The 19,821-nt window shown below is 36.6% G+C and overlaps 1 protein-coding gene across 1 annotated transcript in view; it reads left to right on the forward strand.

Annotated features, from left to right (window-relative positions):
- The window catches only part of CCDC170 (coiled-coil domain containing 170), a 48,117-nt gene extending 28,546 nt beyond the window's left edge, over positions 1-19,571 (forward strand). The window contains exons 7-12 of the mRNA XM_026083666.1: positions 3,039-3,356; positions 9,727-9,927; positions 12,673-12,846; positions 13,991-14,233; positions 15,097-15,333; positions 19,356-19,571. Of these exons, the coding sequence (XP_025939451.1) occupies positions 3,039-3,356; positions 9,727-9,927; positions 12,673-12,846; positions 13,991-14,233; positions 15,097-15,333; positions 19,356-19,556 (1,374 nt within the window). The 3' untranslated portion in view covers positions 19,557-19,571. The remainder of the gene's footprint in view (positions 1-3,038; positions 3,357-9,726; positions 9,928-12,672; positions 12,847-13,990; positions 14,234-15,096; positions 15,334-19,355) is intronic.
- The last annotated feature ends 250 nt before the right edge of the window (positions 19,572-19,821 follow it).

Below are 19,821 nucleotides of genomic sequence, written 5' to 3' on the forward strand. Positions count from 1 at the left end.
GTGGAGTCTCCTTCTCTGGAGATATTCAAAACCCGCCTGGACATGATCCTGTGCAACGTGCTCTAGGTGACCCTGCTTGAGCAGGGGGGTTGGACTAGATGATCTCTGGAGCTGCCTTCCAACCTCAACCATTCTGTGATTCTGTGATTAATTAAATCTCTGGAGAGAGATCAATAGGGTGATCACCTCAGATGTAAAGATATGTATTATTACTATATAGATCTTATCCCTCCTTGTTTCTCCCCTTTCATTCTTCTGCCTTTTTAATGCAATCATATCTCCCTGAATTTGCTTTACAGTGTTAAATCCAGCTCTTTTATTTTTTTTCTTATAAAATAATTTGTTTCTTTCCATTTAAAAGATAGAAGTAATTTTCCCCACCTGTTCTGGCTTGAATGCRTTTTCCATGAATATGGCTCATCTAATATTGAATACATTATTTCTGATGAGGCCTTGCCAGTGTCTTGTGCAATGCTATGAATACTCTTACATCTTCTGTAGGTTAGAGTCAGATTTTATTAGTGCAGGTAGACTGCTATCAGGTGAGTGTGGATAGACTACCTTTGGACTTGAGTTGGTAAATTTAAGTACAACACTGTGCCACATGAACCCTTTAGCTCAGGTCTCTGATAGCTTAAGCATTTTTGGCACTGCTTTCTATTTCAGCATGTAAATGCATCCATTTTAGATTTGCTTCATCTTTTGTGTCTGTCAGTTATCTGACACTATATACCCTTGGTAAATCCATATTATATTTAATTCTGTTTTAATTTATGTAATTCCTGTAATTATTCTTATTTTTCAAAATTTTGTTCTATGTCAAAATTGGCCAGCTTTTTTGACCTGACAAGGTACATACCCTTTGTACCTTACAAGGTACAAAACCTTCATATAATTCAGAGTCATGGGACATTAGCCCATTGAGGAACCAAAGAGAAAACATGAGCTGTTATGGTTGCATTCTTTCAGTCTTCTAGGGATGGAAACTGTTTTATCTCCCTACAATGAACACGTTAGGCTTTCAGGGTTTTACTTCTAGTTGGGATAGCACCTTTACAGATTGTAGTATCCAAACTTCCAGATACTGTTCTACATTCAGACTGACCTTGCTTAAGCTAGTCAGTGTGAACATTCTCCATTCAAGATAGTTGTTGAAGAAAATTGTTCAGAATTTTAAAGCTTTCAATTTTACTACTTCTCATTCTATAAATTGCATGTATGTATTTTTCATGTTTTGGCATCAGCAGGCTTGCAGTTACTTATTTTATACCTTGATCTTTTGATTCAATTGTGTTTCTTTGCAGATGTTCACAATTTGAAACACTATTGTAATTAGGTAAGCTCCCTGGTACTAGCAAACTACATTTGCACTGTTTCTCTGAAAAGAAAAATAGAGACTGCTGAAAACTGTAATTGAAATAAACCATGCTTTACTCTTTGCTGTAATTACTGTAATGTAATTCTCAGCAAAGGTGGGAATTTTCTATTAATAGAACTTGTTTAGAATACAAAAGAGAAAATGACAAGGAATCATGCCAACATTTGTTTCCAGAGGGTTCTACGACTACTTTAGAAATGGGTAGTAACAAATAATTACCTAAATGACAGGGTTTGTTTTGGTTTGTTTTCATTTATGTGTTTGCAAGTTTGTCTTTTTGAAGCTATTTAAAAATTTTAGTATTTTTAGTATGGTATGTTTATATTTTATTTCCAAGGGTGCCTCCCAGACTCCTTTTCTGTCCATCCTCACTGCTTAGCTGTATGATTGTTCCCAGATTTACTGCTTGATTAGCATGTATGCCATTAGGATAAATGGTTTACTGTGCTACAATTCTTTAATACCAATGAAAGCAATCTTAGCTGATATCAGCTGAGTTATTGAGCCTCCTCTAGGCAACGGAAACTTCTAAAGAAATTTAACTACTCCCTATAAATATGCCATCCAGTTGTCTAATTTTGTCTTGTGTGAAGTAACATTCCTTCCAGTCTGTACCTATCAGTCAGATAGTACCTCAAGGAATGAAGACATACATACTCCTTGCTACACCTTTAGTTGATTTGACTGCAGATTTTATCCTTGTATGTAAGTATCTAATCACTCTTAATAGTACTGTCCTGGATAATGGAAGGAGGTTCAAAAGCTGATTGAATAAAACAAACTTTTTCTTTATGTTTAGATGGGATATTTTTCTTTCATATTTCTTTCATCATTTGCCTTTGTGTCACTGGTCGGGATACACAGTTCTGTCTGTCTGCTCTGCTATGTTGGGCCAATACTTTATACAAAACATATATATACTGGTTCTTTTTCTACTTTCCAAACTGAGTCTTGGTTCATCAGAAGAGAGAGGGAAAATTACTTTTAAAAGGTCTGAGCTTCAAATGAAAGTATTGTGGCTGTCAGAGACTAAATGAGAACCATGACAAAATGACATTTCTTCTTTAAGATGAAATTGGTATTTGAGCATTTGCACTTTATTTTGTGCTGTTTTAACTTTTTCCTCTTCTTCTTATATATATATTTTTAATCTGCTCCCCCTCTCCTCCCCGTTCACTATTTCTGTACATAAATAATCTCAGGAATTTTTGTCACATTCAGGGAAGCTTAATTCTGTTCTTAACACTGTTTTTAAAGGTTTTATGTGTACTCATGCTTTTTCTTCCCAGACGTGGTACTTTGGCTTTGTTTGTATTACATTTTGTTCACTACTGGGTTTCTAAGTCTCATTTTCTGAATGAAAATATAATCTAGCAATTGTTTTACAACCCCAAATTATGTTTAACCTCCAAATTTCATTCATGTATTACTCTTGCAGGTCATTGCAAAAGGTAAATCTACAGTGTGATTGCAGCATCTTTTGGGCTTTCATTAATTTCAGTGGGAATTCTCCTGTGAAGCCCTGATGTTCTTGGCCCCATATGAACAACGGGGGTCCTGATTCCTCTAGTTGCAATACCAGCTTGACTCTGACTTGCTGCCTGCTTTGGGGAGTTCTAACAGATTTTTAAAGCCTGGTTTAATCTTTCATGTGTCTTAGGATCTTGACAGTGCTATAATAGCAAGACAGAGTTTGGAGATTGAGATCAGTACCCTCCAGGACAAACTGACTGCTAGCCAGAAAGCTTGGGAAGCCTCAAAGGAAGAACTGCACAACCTGAAGAGATCTTCCAGCGAGCTAGATGGAAGTTTGAAGAACAGCCTAGAAGAGGCCAGGACTGCTCAAAACTCTTTGGTTTCTTTTAAAGAGCAAATTGCTACCCTACTCAGCAGTAGATCTGCAATAGTTAAGCCTTCTGAGAAGGCCATTTTGGAGAGGATCCAAGAAATAAACTGCAGAGAGGAGAGTAAAGACATAGTAAGTGAGCAACTACTAGATTTTCTCAAGTTTTTTGTATTTATTCTCTTTAGCTCTTTTCTATCTTATTTATCTGTTTAAGTGTTGGTTCCTTCTGCTTAGATTTTGCAATTAGATAACTGTAATTTGCTTGTCTGATTTGATATTATTAGGCCAAAAGCATATATGTTTTATTACATAGCAAGGGATCAGGAATGAAATAAATAATAAATGCTGTTAATGAGAAAAGACAAGGAATGTTTTTTTTGGTTAAAACATTGAAACTTTTGGTTTCAGTGCCTCTTAGCAGATCTCAGAAGTGGCAGCATGGTCATTCTGATTTCGATGAACATCTTAGCAAGTGTGGATTTTCTGCTACACCAGTGACTTCAAGGACTGGACTATTTCTCAAAATTATGTCTCAAAGACATAACTGATGGGGTGCACAGTTGCCTGGGGCAACTCCTTTCCCTCTAGTCCTCAAAGCCTGCACCTAGAAAAATGTGTTTTTTCACTTCCAGTTAAACATTGTTGAGACCGTAACTGTTCACCATCCAGGAGAAAGGCAGTAGCCAGACAGGCGAGCTTTCTAATGCTTTTGATTGAAGGGTTTGGGCTTGTTTTGCAAAGGAGGGGTATGTACAGGTAGAGAAGAGACAGCTCAGGAGGGAGGGGAGTCAGTATACTAAATTAAGAGAGCAAATTAGGCTTTAGCACAGTCTGAACAACATCTGTATTCAGCCCTGACTGACAGTTGGTGAGAGTACTGAAGTTTCTCTCTTGTTGATATGGGCATATATTCATTTTGTGAGCACAATGTTGTCAGAGAGGACTGTTATTTAATTAAAAAGTGACACACTAAATCAAAGCTGTTTCTACCGAACTGAAAAAAAACCTAGCTCTCCTAAACCTTAGTTTGAGAGTCAGCGTGCCAAATTTCAATGAAAACAGACAAGTTTTGTGAAAATGTTTAACATCTTTACAGTTTTGCTATAATGTGTCATGGGATGTTGTTGTCATAATCAAAATGCTTCAGAACTAAAATCTAATGAGAATTTTATGTGCATATGTGTTTGTACTATTTGCTGCTTGGCATACTGTGCACTCAGTTGAGATGCTGCTTAGTTTGAGAGATGCTGAGAAAGGGAAATTTAAGTAGACTGGCAGTTATTGGGCAAAAGGTTTTGCTGCTGGGAAATGATTTTAGGTGACCTACATCTTTTGTAAGGCTCAGCTGTGGTCAGGTTTGTTTGTTTACTACACTGAACAGTTAGTTTCTTTGTTGATATACTGCAGTATGTGCATATTTACATACTACTTGTTTCAGTTCTTATTGTTTCTGATTTTATTCCTTAATATTATTTAACATGGTAGGTTGCACACTTGATCATTTTGCAGACTGCTGGTGTTGGAGAGATTCAAGCTCAGTCTTTATTTCATTGCAAATACAAGCTTTTTCCAATTTCTTGAGAGGAATGTGTCTAGTTCTCCAAGTAACAGCATTGCTTCGAAAAGTCATGTTCTGTTACATGGAACTACTATTAACTATATAAATAATTAGCTATTCTTCCTGGACATGCACAGTAATAATCAGTTTTCATTTTTTTCTAAACAATCATAATTATATTTTAGAGGTAAAGAAACCAAAGTTCCAGAAAACAGGTAGTTTGTCCATAATGGTCTTAGGACTTATTTGGTTGCTGTGCTCTAACCTCTCACTCCCCCAGAAAGACCTGTTGACCCTTGCAACGGGAAATATCTACATTTTTGGCCTGAAAATGAAGACGTCTATTTTTCAGTATTTTTGCTATTAAAATTAAATATATGTGCTGAAAGAAAGCCTTTATTACTAAGACAGCAGGTGTCAGCTTTAACCTGCTGCTGCCTAAATCTGTGCTGTGGAACTAAGATGCTAGTTTTGTGGTTGCCTGTTTTGTTGGTTTATTTTTAAATAGCAGAGGGGCCATGTCAGATATGTCTAGCATGCCATTGCTGACTCTGCCAGCAAATATAGCAATTGCTTGCTAATACATAAAGCAATATTCCCCAGAATGCTAGTCCATTCTCAAACAGTTGTGGCTCAGGAAGTTCCTGAATAAAAAATATTATTTTTAAGTGTAATATTGCTTGGTGAATATAGTCCTTGCAGTTGAATGCTGAAATTTTGTGAATGATTGTATTTACCAAATATATTAAGTGATGTTTAGTGTTTTATTGCTATGACTCAAAGGTCTGGAAAAATTTGTCTGCGTTGCCCTCAAGTGAACTATGTTACTAAAGCATTGCTGGCATCTATTCTCAGAACGGTTTCTATATTAAGATTAAAGGCTTTGAAATAACTAAGCTAAAATGCCAATATCGTGCACTTATGAGTCCATTTCTAATAGAACATAAAATATGTCATCCAAAAAGTTGTTTTGCAGTGAACTGTTTTTCTTTCTGGAAATCAGAATTAAAAGCATTTTTTAAGACTCCAGTTGTAAGGAATATATGTGTTGGTCCTACCTTCTTGATCAGAGGCCCATTGCATCTTTTGGTGAATTTCTTTGCAGGACTTGGATATAATATTCTGTTTTAGGATATGTATGCTTTACCATCGATCAATCGTGAAAATGATTAATTGTCTTCAGATACTTCTTAGAGAAAGGATTCCTCATAAACTTTTCAGTAAACTGTCAAGTCTGATGTAAAAGACCTTCAAATGAGAGTCATAAATTTCTTGGCAGGGTAAATCGGCCTGTGCTGTTGCTGGTGCTCAGGCTAGCTTGTTTCAGAGAAGCCACTTTGTGGTGTGGCTGAAATCTAGAAGTAATGCTAAGACAGCTAGGTACGAATCCAACAGCCAAGTGCCTTTCTGTTGGAGACTGAAAATCTGCTAATGAATCACCAGTACGGGGAAGGAGGGTTACAGTCAAGGCTGTCCTTTCCCTGAGTATACGTTGCTTCATTTCACTCATGGTGTTGCTGCAAGCAACTTGCCTTGCAAACTGAATTAGCATGTGCAGGAAAAGACAACGCAAGCATTTGGGAGGAAGAGAACTTTCCCTTCCCTGACTGGCCCTTTGATGCCTTCTCTAAACAGTTTTTGTTTTTTGTTTTTTCTTTTTTGTCTTCTCTGCTGTTACTCTGGGAATTTAGTTTATAGTATCATCCTGATAGAGCTCAAGAACTCAACTGCCACCGGCAAAATGTTCACCTTTACATTCAAGTCCTGTTAGTTGTATTTGGCTTATGTCTGCACATGCATCTGTCAAACAGAGCTGTGAAAAGTTTAAATTTTAAAGTGCACGTGAGAAATGCATTCATCACAACTGTTTGTTCTGGCTTTAAGTCAGATTTTCTGTGTAATCTCAAATGCTCTTGAAGATTAGGTGCCCTAATTGTGGTGCTTTTAGTGTCTGAAGGGCATCTGAGTTATTCATGGCCTGCATATTAGCCATTAACACTACCAAAAATTGTAACTTTATTCAAAAAAAATCAGCATTTACAATGACAGTGTCTGGTGATAAATATTCTATTGCAGGGTTAAGATACTGATTTGAATTACTGTCCTAAAGATCTTTTCAAGCAGTTATAATATGATGCRTGTCATCTGAATATGATTGGACAGCTCTTGGGTGTTTTTGTCATTTGTTATTTAAAACATGTCAGAAGGGTACGCGGGGACCTGGAGTCCAAGGCAAGCAAATGCTAACAGTTCATACAAAGCCCAGCCACAGTACAAGGTCTGCAGGTTCAGTCCTTTCTGTTTGACAAGTGTAAGCAGATTTGTCACAGCAAATTAAATTATAGCTGAAACTGCTCTTTCTCCTGACTACCTGCCCATCTGACCTGAGACAGGAACAGCTGATCCGATCTTAAATTGTCTTAATTGTATCAGTTTTCAGCCATGTATATTGATATAACAGACTCCTAAATGCTGAAACTGATTAGGCTCCCACTGAAATCTCCTATTCTTCTTTTTGACAAAATTCTTAGTGATTTTAATTGCAATGCCATTAACACTTATTTAATTTTAGGATCTATCTGCTTTTCCTTTGCTGCCACAAAAGAGCTCTGTGCTGTAGAATCAGGATTGTTTTGTTGTGTCTGTGCATATGTTTGTGTGCATGTTGCAACTTGCAATCCATCTGCATAACATTTTGAGGAAGATAGGTGATGCTGCATGTTTGTTTTTTTATATTTTTCCAAACAAAATAACAAGTGGAAAATAATTTGACAAAGTTAAACATTAATAAATGCAGAGTAATATAGATGTTGACTTAGTGCTTACCAGTGACCAAAAAAAAGCAACTAGAATATGAAAAATTGTTAGAAAAAGAGTGGAGGAGAAAATGAAAACCGTAAGTATGCCACTGTATAAATCCATGATGCTGCTACATTCTGAATACTACACATACTTGTGATAATCTCATCCGCCCCCTGCCAAAAGCCTTTAAAAAGGACAAGAAAGGGCCCTGAGAGTATCTAGAGGCTTCCGTGCAAGAAAAGACTCAATAGGGCAAGAAATTTTCAGCTTGGAACAGTGAGTGGGACACAGTAAAGCAAAATACAGTTACAAGTTATAGGGACAATGACAAGAGCAGTGGCAGCTCTAATGCTTTTCAGCTGGTGGAGATCTCAAAAAAATTTTGTACTACGTGCACACATGTGTGCATATAAAACAGGGGAAGTTTAAGATAACGTCTTACAAAACAAGAACAGTACAACTTATTGATGCTTCTGTAAAAGCTCCCTCTAGAAGTGAGTATTTGGAATTTCTTGCAAGACAAGAAATAAGCAGCATCCAAGCAAATTTTCAAGTAACCACTTTAAAACAAGCAACAGGAAGTCCCTTTCTTTACACATTGCTTGACTGAACTGCACAAGTCATTGGCACTGGAAGTTAGAGGAGTTCAGAACTGCAGGACCAAAAGTACAGCCTTAAGAAGCAGTTGGATAAAGGCACAGATAATAAGGGTGCAACTCTCAGGAAATCCCTAAATTGTTGATTGTTCGTAAGCTGAGGAGGAAAACCACTCCTGGATGCTCTTGAAGACAAACTAACAGCTTGATGACTTTGTGATCACACCTTCTATGATAGTTTTTGTGTTTATGGTGTTTTGAAGCATGTAAAAACCCCATGCAGCTGGACTAACTGTAGATCCACTCTGCAGTCTGATAAAAGGATTCTGTGTTCTCTGACAACACCACATCTTTGTGGGACCAAGTTACTGAAATCTGTGTTTTGTACTGAGTGATATATATGATGCAGAAAAGCATAAGATGTGTGTGGGGGGGAGTTCTTACGGTTTTATTATTGTTTAGTATTTTACACCACGGTACAAGCAACAGTAATTTCTCAGTGTTTTTCAGGCAGTTTTGRTACAAACCAGTGTTTGTATTTAATTGTGAGCGAAGTTGGAAGCCTTAATGTGTCATTAAAATTAATGGGAATTTTGCATGCTTATTGTTCATTTTATTAACATGAGGCAAACAGATGTTTAAAATGAAGAGACTGTTTGGAGATGAGTATCTGAAAACTGAGTTACAAATGCACAACAATGAATTATCTAACCAGATAATTGTATGACAGTAAGAACAGGAGAGAAGGAAAGAGGGAAGTAAGCAATTTTTTGAATAAAGCTAGTAATTCAGTATTTGGCAGTGGTATAATCAGATGTTGTCAAGCATTAATTTATAAATACTTTACTATTTAAAATCCATTACATTGCCAACCAGTTGCAAAGTTAACAGTGTGGAGCTATAACTGTTTTCAGAATCATCATATAGTTTCTTGTCAGATTTTTATCCTTTTAGCCTTACACACGCACACGCACACRCACACGCACACACACACGCACACGCACACACACACACGCACAGCTTTTAGCAAAATATTTTGATTAAGTGCCCTTTAAAAACATGTTAACAGTTGAGAAGGACTCCTCTGAGACTTAGTTATTCTTATCTAAGTTCTCATCTACATATTGTGTGTATTTTCTAAAATGCTCTTATCTAGTTTTTCCACTCAACTTCGTGATAGACTGGAGATCGTATGGCCCTTTTTTAAAGGAAGCTAGTTGACTGCCAGGTATTACTGGCTAGCTAGTGTCTTTGGAATGTTTGTGTCTAAATTAGTTTATATTGAAATAGTTGTTTAAAGATACTTGCTCCTTTTAGTTGATTGACTCATCTTAGATATAGTTTGTTGTTCATTTTTTTTGGGTGTCTCACATGTAGCCACTCCTGCCACTTTCTTACAGATTTTTCTCTTTTTGCCTTTTCAAATTTATGTATTTTAAAGAGAGATTTTTTTTTTACCTTCTTTTCAACAATTTGACAATCTTTCATATCTTTCTAACACTTCCGCACCCACCTAACCCTGTCTCTTGGTTTGTTTGCTTCCTAGATGGTATCTCAGTTTGAAACTCGAATAGCTAAATTGACTGAAGCTTTGGAAAATCAGACCGCATTGTACCAGGAAGCTCTGGAGAGGAGCAAGAAAGCTGAGAAACTATCTGAGACTTTCCAGGATGAGCTGAAACATTTGGAAGAGGAATTGCTGTCTGGAGATATGATGCAAGATGGTTTGAAGCTTGAGAAACAAAAAGTAGTTGCATAGGTTATTTACTTTTGTATAAAAGTTAGTAAAGCTGGAGAGATAGTAAACTGTATTGCATTGATCAGCTTGAATATTACAGTATTGCAAGTAATGGGAATTAGCAAAGTAAAGCATGTGTGGCATAGTAATATCTTTTCTTTGACTAACAATTTTAACTGGAAAAAGTAGATAAGGTTCTGATTTCAAAGTCCATTTAATGTGAAAAAAGAGATATAAGAGTATCTGTATCAGAAGACCTTCAAGAATTCTCTGATCTCAAAGCTACTCCACCTTTCTCTAGCATATTATTTGGTCCACAGCATCTCAAGGTCCTGCAGTCCTTGATTCTTTTATAGCCTTAGACCATTGTGGCTACCAAAATTGTTCTATTAATAGTGTGAATGAACATGCTCTTGTTTTGGAACATATCCACATTTTAAGACTTTGGAAAATGACATAATTCCTGGAGTACTAAACCAGCCATTCAATACCTTTAAGGGCAAAGTAGATGGTGGGTGGTAGCATGTTACGAAGTCAAGATCAGTGCTTCAGTGAGCAATTGTTGAGTTTGCAAAGAACTAACAATTTGATGCAGTTTTATATTAGTCTACAATACAACAACTTTTATGAATAAAGCATCAACCACCCTGGGAGCAAACAGGAAATGGAATTTCTTCACTGCTTCCTCTGTGAGGAACATGTGGCCTTAGTTTCTTATTTTTTCTCTAGATGTTGTTGCAATAAAGAAATCTTTGCTGTTCTTTTCTGTTAATGAACAGCATCAGTGCTTGCTTCTGCTGCTGTTGTTTTTGACTTTTTGAACTGGAAGCAGTGTGAAACAAAAAAAAGATTCTTTCCGCTTTTATCATTGTGGGCTTAAGCAACAGTTATGGAACTGACCAGGAGGTTTTTATTTTTTTATTTGTGATTTTCTTCTGTTGTTCCTTTGAAAAGATTATGAGCAGCAACAGAAATGTCAGTTGCCTTCAGTTTTAGTTTATGCTCTCTTGAGATATAAGAAAAAATAGACGAAACTAATCTAAAATTCACAATGTATAGAGAAATTCTCCAGCAGCCCACAGATTCCTTGGTGTAAATCACAGGACTGAAATATTTCTATAAAATGGTATAGTTTGTTCCACAGAGACAGAAAGGAGGAGAAAAAGAAGAGATTTGCATTGTATATAGCAAGGTGATGCTATACTCTTGCTCCAAGTTCAGGAAGAAATGAGAGGCAGGTTTGCTGAATGTACCTGGGGAAAGGTGGGGTGAAAAAAAAAAGGGGGGGGGACCTAACACAGTAAGAAAACACTATGTTCTCCAACACACAAGGAGTAGGATTTGGTGACAATGGTTTAATTACCAGAATACACATCAAAACAAGTATAGTTCCAATTCTTGGAATATGTTTCAAGAAGTTAGAGGAAGCTTTTTAGAGGAAGTGGGGTTTTTTGTTTGTTTTTTTTGATGCAGTTCTGGAAAAAAGCATATAAGAAATGGAATTAATTGACAATATAAAGGTAGAATTAAGTGAAAATGCTTCTAGCAAAGGAGTGAAAACAATGTGAAATAGAAAATGATCTTCAAAAAGGCAGCCTTCAGCAAAGTTAGAAAACTGAGAGAGCAATCTCTTGACTGAGAAGAAAGGGATAGGTGAATAGGCAGTTACTGAATAAAAATGTGTTAGAGCACAGCAACAACCAGTTCCAGTGTAAAGGAAAAACAGGAAGGGTAATAAAATTCCCAGTGTGTTTGCATCAGGAGCTCATTAAATGATCAGAAAATCAGACAGAAATTGTATAAACGTGGAAATACATGGCTAAAGAGGAGTATAAAGGAATAGCATGTGTGTACGGATAAAAATCATATCAGGATGCAAAATGAATGAAAGCTAAACAGGGACAATAGAAAAAGATTAAATATACCAGAAGTAAGAGAAAATGAAGTAAAATATGGTTCTTAGTGAAAAGAAGAACTTTGGTTTTCACAAGAGGTGCTAATTGTGACCAGGGAAATAATGTAATTTTTAAAGGGCTAACAAAAAAGGACAAAAAAGGGGGGGGGGAAGGAAAAAAAAGATTAAATAATATTTGATATGCTGTATGTATACACATCAGTACAGCAGATGAAATTCATGTTAGAGCAATTAAAATAATCTTTGGAGCAATTTTTAAATTAATAGCCATTACGTCTAGAACTTGCTTTTCCAAAGTAGGGCAAAATAATGACCATATTAACATTCCTGTATCTCTTCATACCATATCAGATCTCCTCTGGCATCCCTGGTATCATTTTTACCTATGTTAATCAGCCAGAGCTCCCAGCAGTGGGCAGGCATTTCCAGTTAAGTGAGAAGACTGTGTGGCTGTCCTTTCTTCCTCCTCCCTGCCAGTGCCTGGTCACGTAGAACAGCAGAGCCACAGAAGGGAACTGTAGTCAGAAGCAGACACACACACCTAGTGGCTTTCTTGCTGTAGAGGAGCAAGAGACAAGCTGGTCTTGCGAAGAAGATAAATACAGTAGGTCCAGGGACTTATGAACAAAATAAATGTTGATTGAAAAAGGACAATTGGAGAATTTGCAATTTTATCAGGAGTGTGTATTATAAATATATCCTTTCAGTGCCTTATTTCTTGTGGATAATGATTGTTGGCTCTATTAGTTGGTTGCCAGGGTAGGGGCAATTGCTTTAAATTATACTGAGAGACTTTTAATGAAGTTTTATTATCCTTTTCTCATTTTTTCACATCTTAGTATCTGAAATTTCTGGAACAACTTAATAAGAAGATGAAGCTGGACCGTGTGGCAGCGGAGGTTGGATTTGATATGAATGTGGATGCAATTCTAGCTCGGGTAGAGCAATTAGTGAAACTGGAAGGTGATGCAGTGATTGAAAATAAGACTATGGCATATAGCCTAAGAAGGAAGGTAGGCAAAAAAGATGTATTTTTACTGTTTGTTTCAAAGATAACATTGTTATGGTTGTATTTCAATGATAGCTTGCTAGAGGCAGAAGCCTGAGGCTTCACTACATAAAGAGAAGATAGTAAACACTTTTGCAAACTGTGCAATCAAACTGCATGTTAAAATAATTAAAACTGCTAGTTAGCTAATACATGATACTGCTCTTCACAACTTCTTCAAAAACATATAGTTATAGTATGCATATTTATGTATGTCTATTTTTCAATACACATTTATAATATATATTTTTAAACAATTACTGACAATATTTAAATCTAGAAGGATCTACCGGGAAGGAAGGCATCTTGCATCAACTTCTCTAGAAACTAGTATAATATAGGTTGCACTTCACTAAGGATTTCCAACAAGAATTGTGCCCCTTTAGGAATCTTGATAATCTGTGCAGGTTGTGTTTAAAATCACACTGTAGATTTTCTGAAAGTAACCACCTCTCTAGCAGGGAGGATGTGTGTGAATAGTCTTCAGATGTTCCAGAGTAAAGCCTGGTAGTTCACCTCAGGTAAGCAGAAAACAGGTATTTCCCTGAGCACCAAAATTATAAAACTAAGCTGCTGGACTTTGTTTTGCAAGAGTATATGAATGCTTTCTTATTTCTGTATGTTGACTCTGCTTCTTACACACTAGCCTTAATATACTGCTTAGAGATGGAATATCTTTAACTATGACCACTTAAACCACTGTCTGTTTAATGAATGTGTCTTTAACCTCTTGCATTTGAAAAGTGTCTTATATCTGAGACAATCTCAGATGTTATGTTATGCACAAGTATTTATATTCTAATAGGATGGGAATCTACATGTAAATCCACTCTAAAAGTTGGTGCACAGGCTTAAGGACAGAGAAGTGCAATGAATTAGCAATAATATAAGAGGTATCAAGTTAGTGTGTGTATACACACTATATGTATATATAGTTTGTATATGTATACACATATGCATATGTGTATACTGCTTTACAGAGTTTTCAAAAGAGGATTGGGAGTTCAGGTTAAACATGGAACAAGGGAAATAAATTTATGTAACAATCTGTGTAGAACCATTGTCTTTTGCAAATACTGGTTTAAATATCCTTGTGGTTTTAAAACTAGTTGAAGACTCAGAAAGAAAAACTTGAGAGCAGAGAGTTGCACATGAACCTTCTGCGGCAAAAAATATCCCAGCTGGAAGAAGAAAAGCAAGTAAGGACAGTCTTAGCTGTGGAGCGGGATGAGGCCAATCTCACTGTCAGAAAGTTGCATAAAGTGATAGAGAGGTTACAGCAGCAGCTTGATCTGGCAAGGGAAACTAATACCAATCTCAAAGCCAAGCTGTCTGAAACCAATGAACTTAAGGTGAGTTAAAAGGTTACATTTGTGCTTCCACCCATTTTTCTGTTTCATTTGAATACAGCTGGAGTTCATTTATAAGTGTTCATGGAGAACTGCTCAAATGCATCTAGGTTGGGAAAACAAATATATTATTACAATGTTTTGGATATTTTGCAGTCCATCTTGGTACACTAAATAGCATCTGTAAAGCACAAGGTAAATCTTCAAATTTACAAGAAAGATGGGATCCCTTCCTCTCCTCTCAGTATGGCTGTAATCTTTTATTTTTGCATACATAGCTCACAGAAAATCTATTCTGATTACCAGTAGGGAGAAAAGTTTTTTTTTTCACATAAAACAGGCAAGATGCTAAATTTTCATTGTTTTTGTGTTTTATTACCTTGTGGCAGTAATAAACTATTCGCTTTGACTCAGGTGGAAACAAGTAGTTTGCAATCACTGATAGCTTGCAACTACTGGAACTAGGGATGGTTGATTTTATGTGACTTTGTGTCTTATGGCTGATTGACTGAAGTAGGTAAGTAGGTGCAAATTTCAACGGAAGGATTTTCTCTGGCAAAACATTTGGCAGCTCTCATGTTGATTTTCCAGTGGCTAGCAAAGAATGAACTCACACTGTGGGCTTTTGTATGTTCTGTTGTCTCTTTTCATGAAAGCCCGTAGAAAATTAACTGTCTTTGAAACAATAGTCTTTCTGTTAATTCAGTTGAAATTGGCCAATATGCTTTAACAACTTTTCAGTTCACACATATGTGTGATTTCCTCAAGAATCCATAAGAAACCACATTAAAATGTGTGTTCTTAGCCATTTTTGTTATTTGTTCTTAGATGAAAATGTGTGAAGGATTTAACATTTATTATTGTAGATCAAAACTTTGGAGCAGAACAGAACAATAGAAGAACTTAATAAGTCTCAAGGCAAATTGCAAAGAATGAAAGAAAAGGCTGAGAAACAACTTACCTCTGTCAAATCAGAACTTCATTTAAAGAAGCATGAAGCTAATGAAGATAAAGAAAAGGCCAAAAATATGTTAGAAGCAGTTAGCAGTGAAATGAAGATGCTTAAAACAACCCTTGCAGAAGTAGCAAAAAGAGAGAGACAGGTAGGTGTATACTTGCTGGACAAGTGCTAGGTGTCATTCAGAACATAAGAGTGTGGTATAGGTAGAGCAGCTATCCAGCTGAGCTGAAAACTTGTGTGAACATTCATAAATGAGGAAAAACTAGCTCAAACTAAAGCAGCAATTTGAGCTAAAGTGGCAATTATGACTCTGAGAGGTAAAGCACTTCAAGTTATACATGTAAGAGAATGAAAGATAAATCTATGCCTTGTTTTGTTTGTGCACTGCAACATATTCAATTTACATCCCATTTTGGAGAAGATGCATAAAAATTCTTTAGAATCTTAGTTGTTTTTTTTTTTAAGGTATAGTTTTTCATATATCTTAGATACAAAACTTACTTACATATTACCATGCATAGGCCGTAAATTCAAAGAACACAAATGTGTTTCTGGGTTAATAAAAAAAACCCATTAACTTACAATTCACCAGAGTCCACAATCATCTACGTCACAGGAACCTTTTGAGCACTTGCAGGTGGATCTATACTGCTGAACTGGGAGAAAAGCTGTTTGTAAAACCTAAGTCTTGTGCTCCTGCAGTGCGAATTAGCAGTAATGTCATTTTGCTAATATGAGAAATTTCGGAGGTATTCATAGCATACTGTCCTGGATCTTAATGGTTTACTTAACTAAAATTTTGCCTTAAGATAACCCTGGTGTTGTTAAATCAGAGAATTCATTCTAAAATCTCTCTTTCACTAATAAATGCATGAGTTTTTTCCTGGATTCTCTTGAACTATTACCTGAGGAGTATCCTCCTCCTCAACTAAATGTAATTCTTCACCTGCTTTGGAATCGCTTGTTCTTCTCTCTGGGAAGCTAAACAGGACCAATATTCTCTGTCTCTCTGTAAGTGGTAGTGTATGCAGATGTTATGTATTTCTCTGTGCGTGGATCTATATAATTAATCTGAATATAACTTCAGTAACATACCTTTGTGTGTGTGTGTGTATGCTGAGAAAACTATCAGAAACTGAAACTGCCATTATCTAATGGAATTGTTGATGTGGATAGGCTGACAGCTTGTACAAGCATTTGCACATTTTTTCCGTTATTATAAGGATTTTCTTCAGTCCTAGTTTTCCTTTTTTTCTGATACAATAAGACACCCTTCTACTTTCCTGTAGGTACAAGGTGCAAATAAAATGTAGCATCCTTTTCCCCCTCCTCTCCCTAATCTTGGGTTAATGTCCTCAATTGCATTCATCTTTTCTTCTTCTTCTCCTCTTTTACTTTAGATACTTTTACTCCCTGGAGATGAGATGCAAAGAAAATCTAGCATGAGTATTTACCTCTGAAGCAAATATTTCATTTTAAGTCTTTATTGATGTTCGTCTCTTATTATTCCTCTCCTTTATTTCAAATTGTGACTAGCTTTGAAATATTCACTGCTGTTGAAGAAGGCCTTAAATAGAGTGTTATGTGGTACTTCTATTAGCTTGTAGTGTTTCAACAAAACTGTTGTGTTCTTAATACCTATGTTGCATTGTTTTTAAAGCTGAAATACGTTTTTCATCTAATCTTTTTTCTAGGTCCTTAAATGTTTTAGTACAAAATTTTAAAAGATGTTCATGATGTGCATACAGTACTGTGCTTAGGAATATAAACATGCATTTTACTTCATGTGAGGCATACTACAGAAGTCTAAAAATAGTCCCATGTATATCTTTTGTTGCTTTTGTTTGGATTTTTTAGAACTCAGATTGATATCCTTGGCTTGGCATTTTTGCATCCAAGAGCGATGGTGTTCTTTGTCAGTTTATGTAGAGAGAGTATTTCTCTTTGTAGTCAACACTTTTGCTGCCTTTTGTTTGAACTACAGCTTTGTATGTACTGTACTTTATCTGCCACAATATAACCATCAGAAAAGTTGGATTTTTTTTTTAAGTGTTATTCCCTTAAAGTGGAAAAACAATCCTCAATTTAAAATTCATATAAGTGGATGGCTTGAAGGATTTCTTTAAGGGCTGTGTGTGTCTTCCTGTTTAGGTTACTTGCTGATGAATGTTATTGAATATACTTAAATTATACATTCATATATTGGAAATATTTATTGTCCAATCAATATAGCTATGACCTGATTTTTCTGTGAGAAGTAGAGTGAGATGATTCCATGTATCTTTTAATTTGTATCTCTTACCTCTGGCAAAATGCTGCCAACTCATTAATCAGTGTCCATTCATCACATAAAAATATGATTGTTGTTCAGCTGGGTATACTCACCATTGCCCTGATTAAGTTGAACAGCTTAGAATAGCAAAGATAAGGCATCAGTTGGGTTAGTTGTATAGACAAACATCTTATGGGAGTATAATTAATCCAAAGACTGGATCTTTAAAAGGGGAGTGCCTTGATTTTTTTTTTTTTTTACATAAAATATGCATGTAAACAAATTCCAGCTCTGCTGCCCATTTGATCCATCTGTGATTCAGATGTTTAAGAAACCTTTAGCTTCCACTACGTTGTACTTTTCTAGCGTGCTGCCAGTGCATCACATCAGTCACCTACAGGCTTGGTACTGGCACTGAAGAAAATATATGGGAACTTGGGTTTTTTGGTGTTACATTGTGTTACAGCATTTCACCCAAGGCGTTGTACTGCCTTAATAAGTCAAATAGCTGGGAATGAATTCTCAGAGTCCTTCAGTGCCATGTACTGTTTTGGTTTCCATATTTCTTTTTCTGAACTGGTGTTAGCTCCTTAGATTTCATACTGGAGCAAAGCGAACTGTCTCTGGCAAAATCTTGGCATTGAGACCTTACTTGATATCTTGCTTCAGGATCTGGCCTTCATGTTATAGGGGTTTTTGCTACTTGCTTCAAATATGATATAATTGCCTTGGAATTCTGCACAGTATTCTTGGGGATGGCCATGTATTTTAGGGGCACTTTTATTTCTGTCTGTACTCCTTCTTACCCATAACTGTCAAAGTTGAGTGCAGTGAGTGCTACCACACCAGAACATGAGTCTGGCTTCCTGATGGTTTGTGAAGTTTCTGTTACTGTGGGGTCTCTGTCAGGCTTGGGATACGAGACCTTGAAGTACAAATAGGTAGCAACACAAGCCAATTTTGTTTAATAGGAACTTTTTTCTCTTATAATTATGTGTTGGTGATAAGGAGCATTAGGGCATTGTTTTTTTGGGCAGTGTAATGCATTACCTGTTTAAGAGGCATTTAAGTTTAACTGTTAGGACCTATATCTTGAGCTGAGGAGAGCAGCTCAGGGTTCATGTTCATCTTGTCTCAAGTTTTTAATCTAGTTGCTGGCAGGGTCACTAGTGATGACAGTTATTTGTGGATGTCTGCCTGTTTGGAACTGCAAAGAGAAAAATGGTTTCTTTAAGCACTTTGCCAAATAACCTTCATGTGATATATTTTCAGCAGCTCCTCATAGAAGCAAAACGAGTGTTTCTGAGATTGTTGTCTGAATCTTGGCTGCATCCAGATTCCAAGTCAAAGAGAGATCCAGGGATGTGCCACCCCCACCACCTTTCTTCTGACTTCTTCCTCCTGCCTTGGCTTCCCTGAGCAAGTGCAGGTTCAAGGGGAGCTGTGGCAGGCAGGGGTCAGGAGCTTGAGGTCAGGACAAGCACCTTAGCACATGCTGTGGCATGTGCCTGCCGGTGTTTCCAATTGTCTATATAGTTTGCAGTCATCCAAGTCAAGTACAACTCCTCTTCCCATCCTCTCCTCAGCTTTCACTGTTGAATCAGGTGGAGAGGTATGCTTGTGATGAATACTGAGGAACATTTCAAATTGTGAGGAAAAATTCCAAAATCCTTAGCATCCCAGCTTTTAACTTGTTTTGTTGTTTTAAGTATGCCCCAAAAGGCTCTGTTTCCATACTCCTCAGTATTGAGCAATGGCAGAAATTCTTATATTTTGCACTGCTAATACAAATGCTTGCATCTGTATGTATGTATACATGCATGTGTTTTTACAGGCGTTTTCTTCACTTAATATTTAATTTATTAATAACTCTTTCCTGTTTGCTCTTGCAGCTGGCAGACTTCCGAGACGTGGTCTCACAGATGCTAGGCCTCGATATTACCAGCCTAGCTCTTCCTGACTATGAAATCATTACACGTCTTGAAGGGTTGATTCACTCTCATCAGCACCATTTTTTCCCCTGTGTCTGCCTCAAAGATGTGGCGAGGACGCAAGATGAACGCTTACAAGGAAACATACAGCTTCTCCACTGAAATACACATTTTGCAAGGAAACAGGACCAAGCAAAGTTTTCTTTTGTTTTTTCCATATTTGCTGCACATGCATAGAAAACATTTATTTCTGTTCCCTGCTCTACGGATACTTACTTGAGCTGATTTTTAGTGTTTCTGTAGGGACTCTGAGTTGAATCGATAGTGTAAAGCCAATAGCCTAGAGATAGCAAGCAGAAGAAAATGCCAGGCAGCTTAATATTTCAGCTACAAAAATGATAGGCAATATCTGAACAGTATATAGCAC

Source organism: Apteryx rowi, unplaced genomic scaffold, assembly GCF_003343035.1.
Source record: "Apteryx rowi isolate R43461 unplaced genomic scaffold, aptRow1 scaffold_118, whole genome shotgun sequence".
Lineage (NCBI taxonomy): Eukaryota > Metazoa > Chordata > Aves > Apterygiformes > Apterygidae > Apteryx > Apteryx rowi.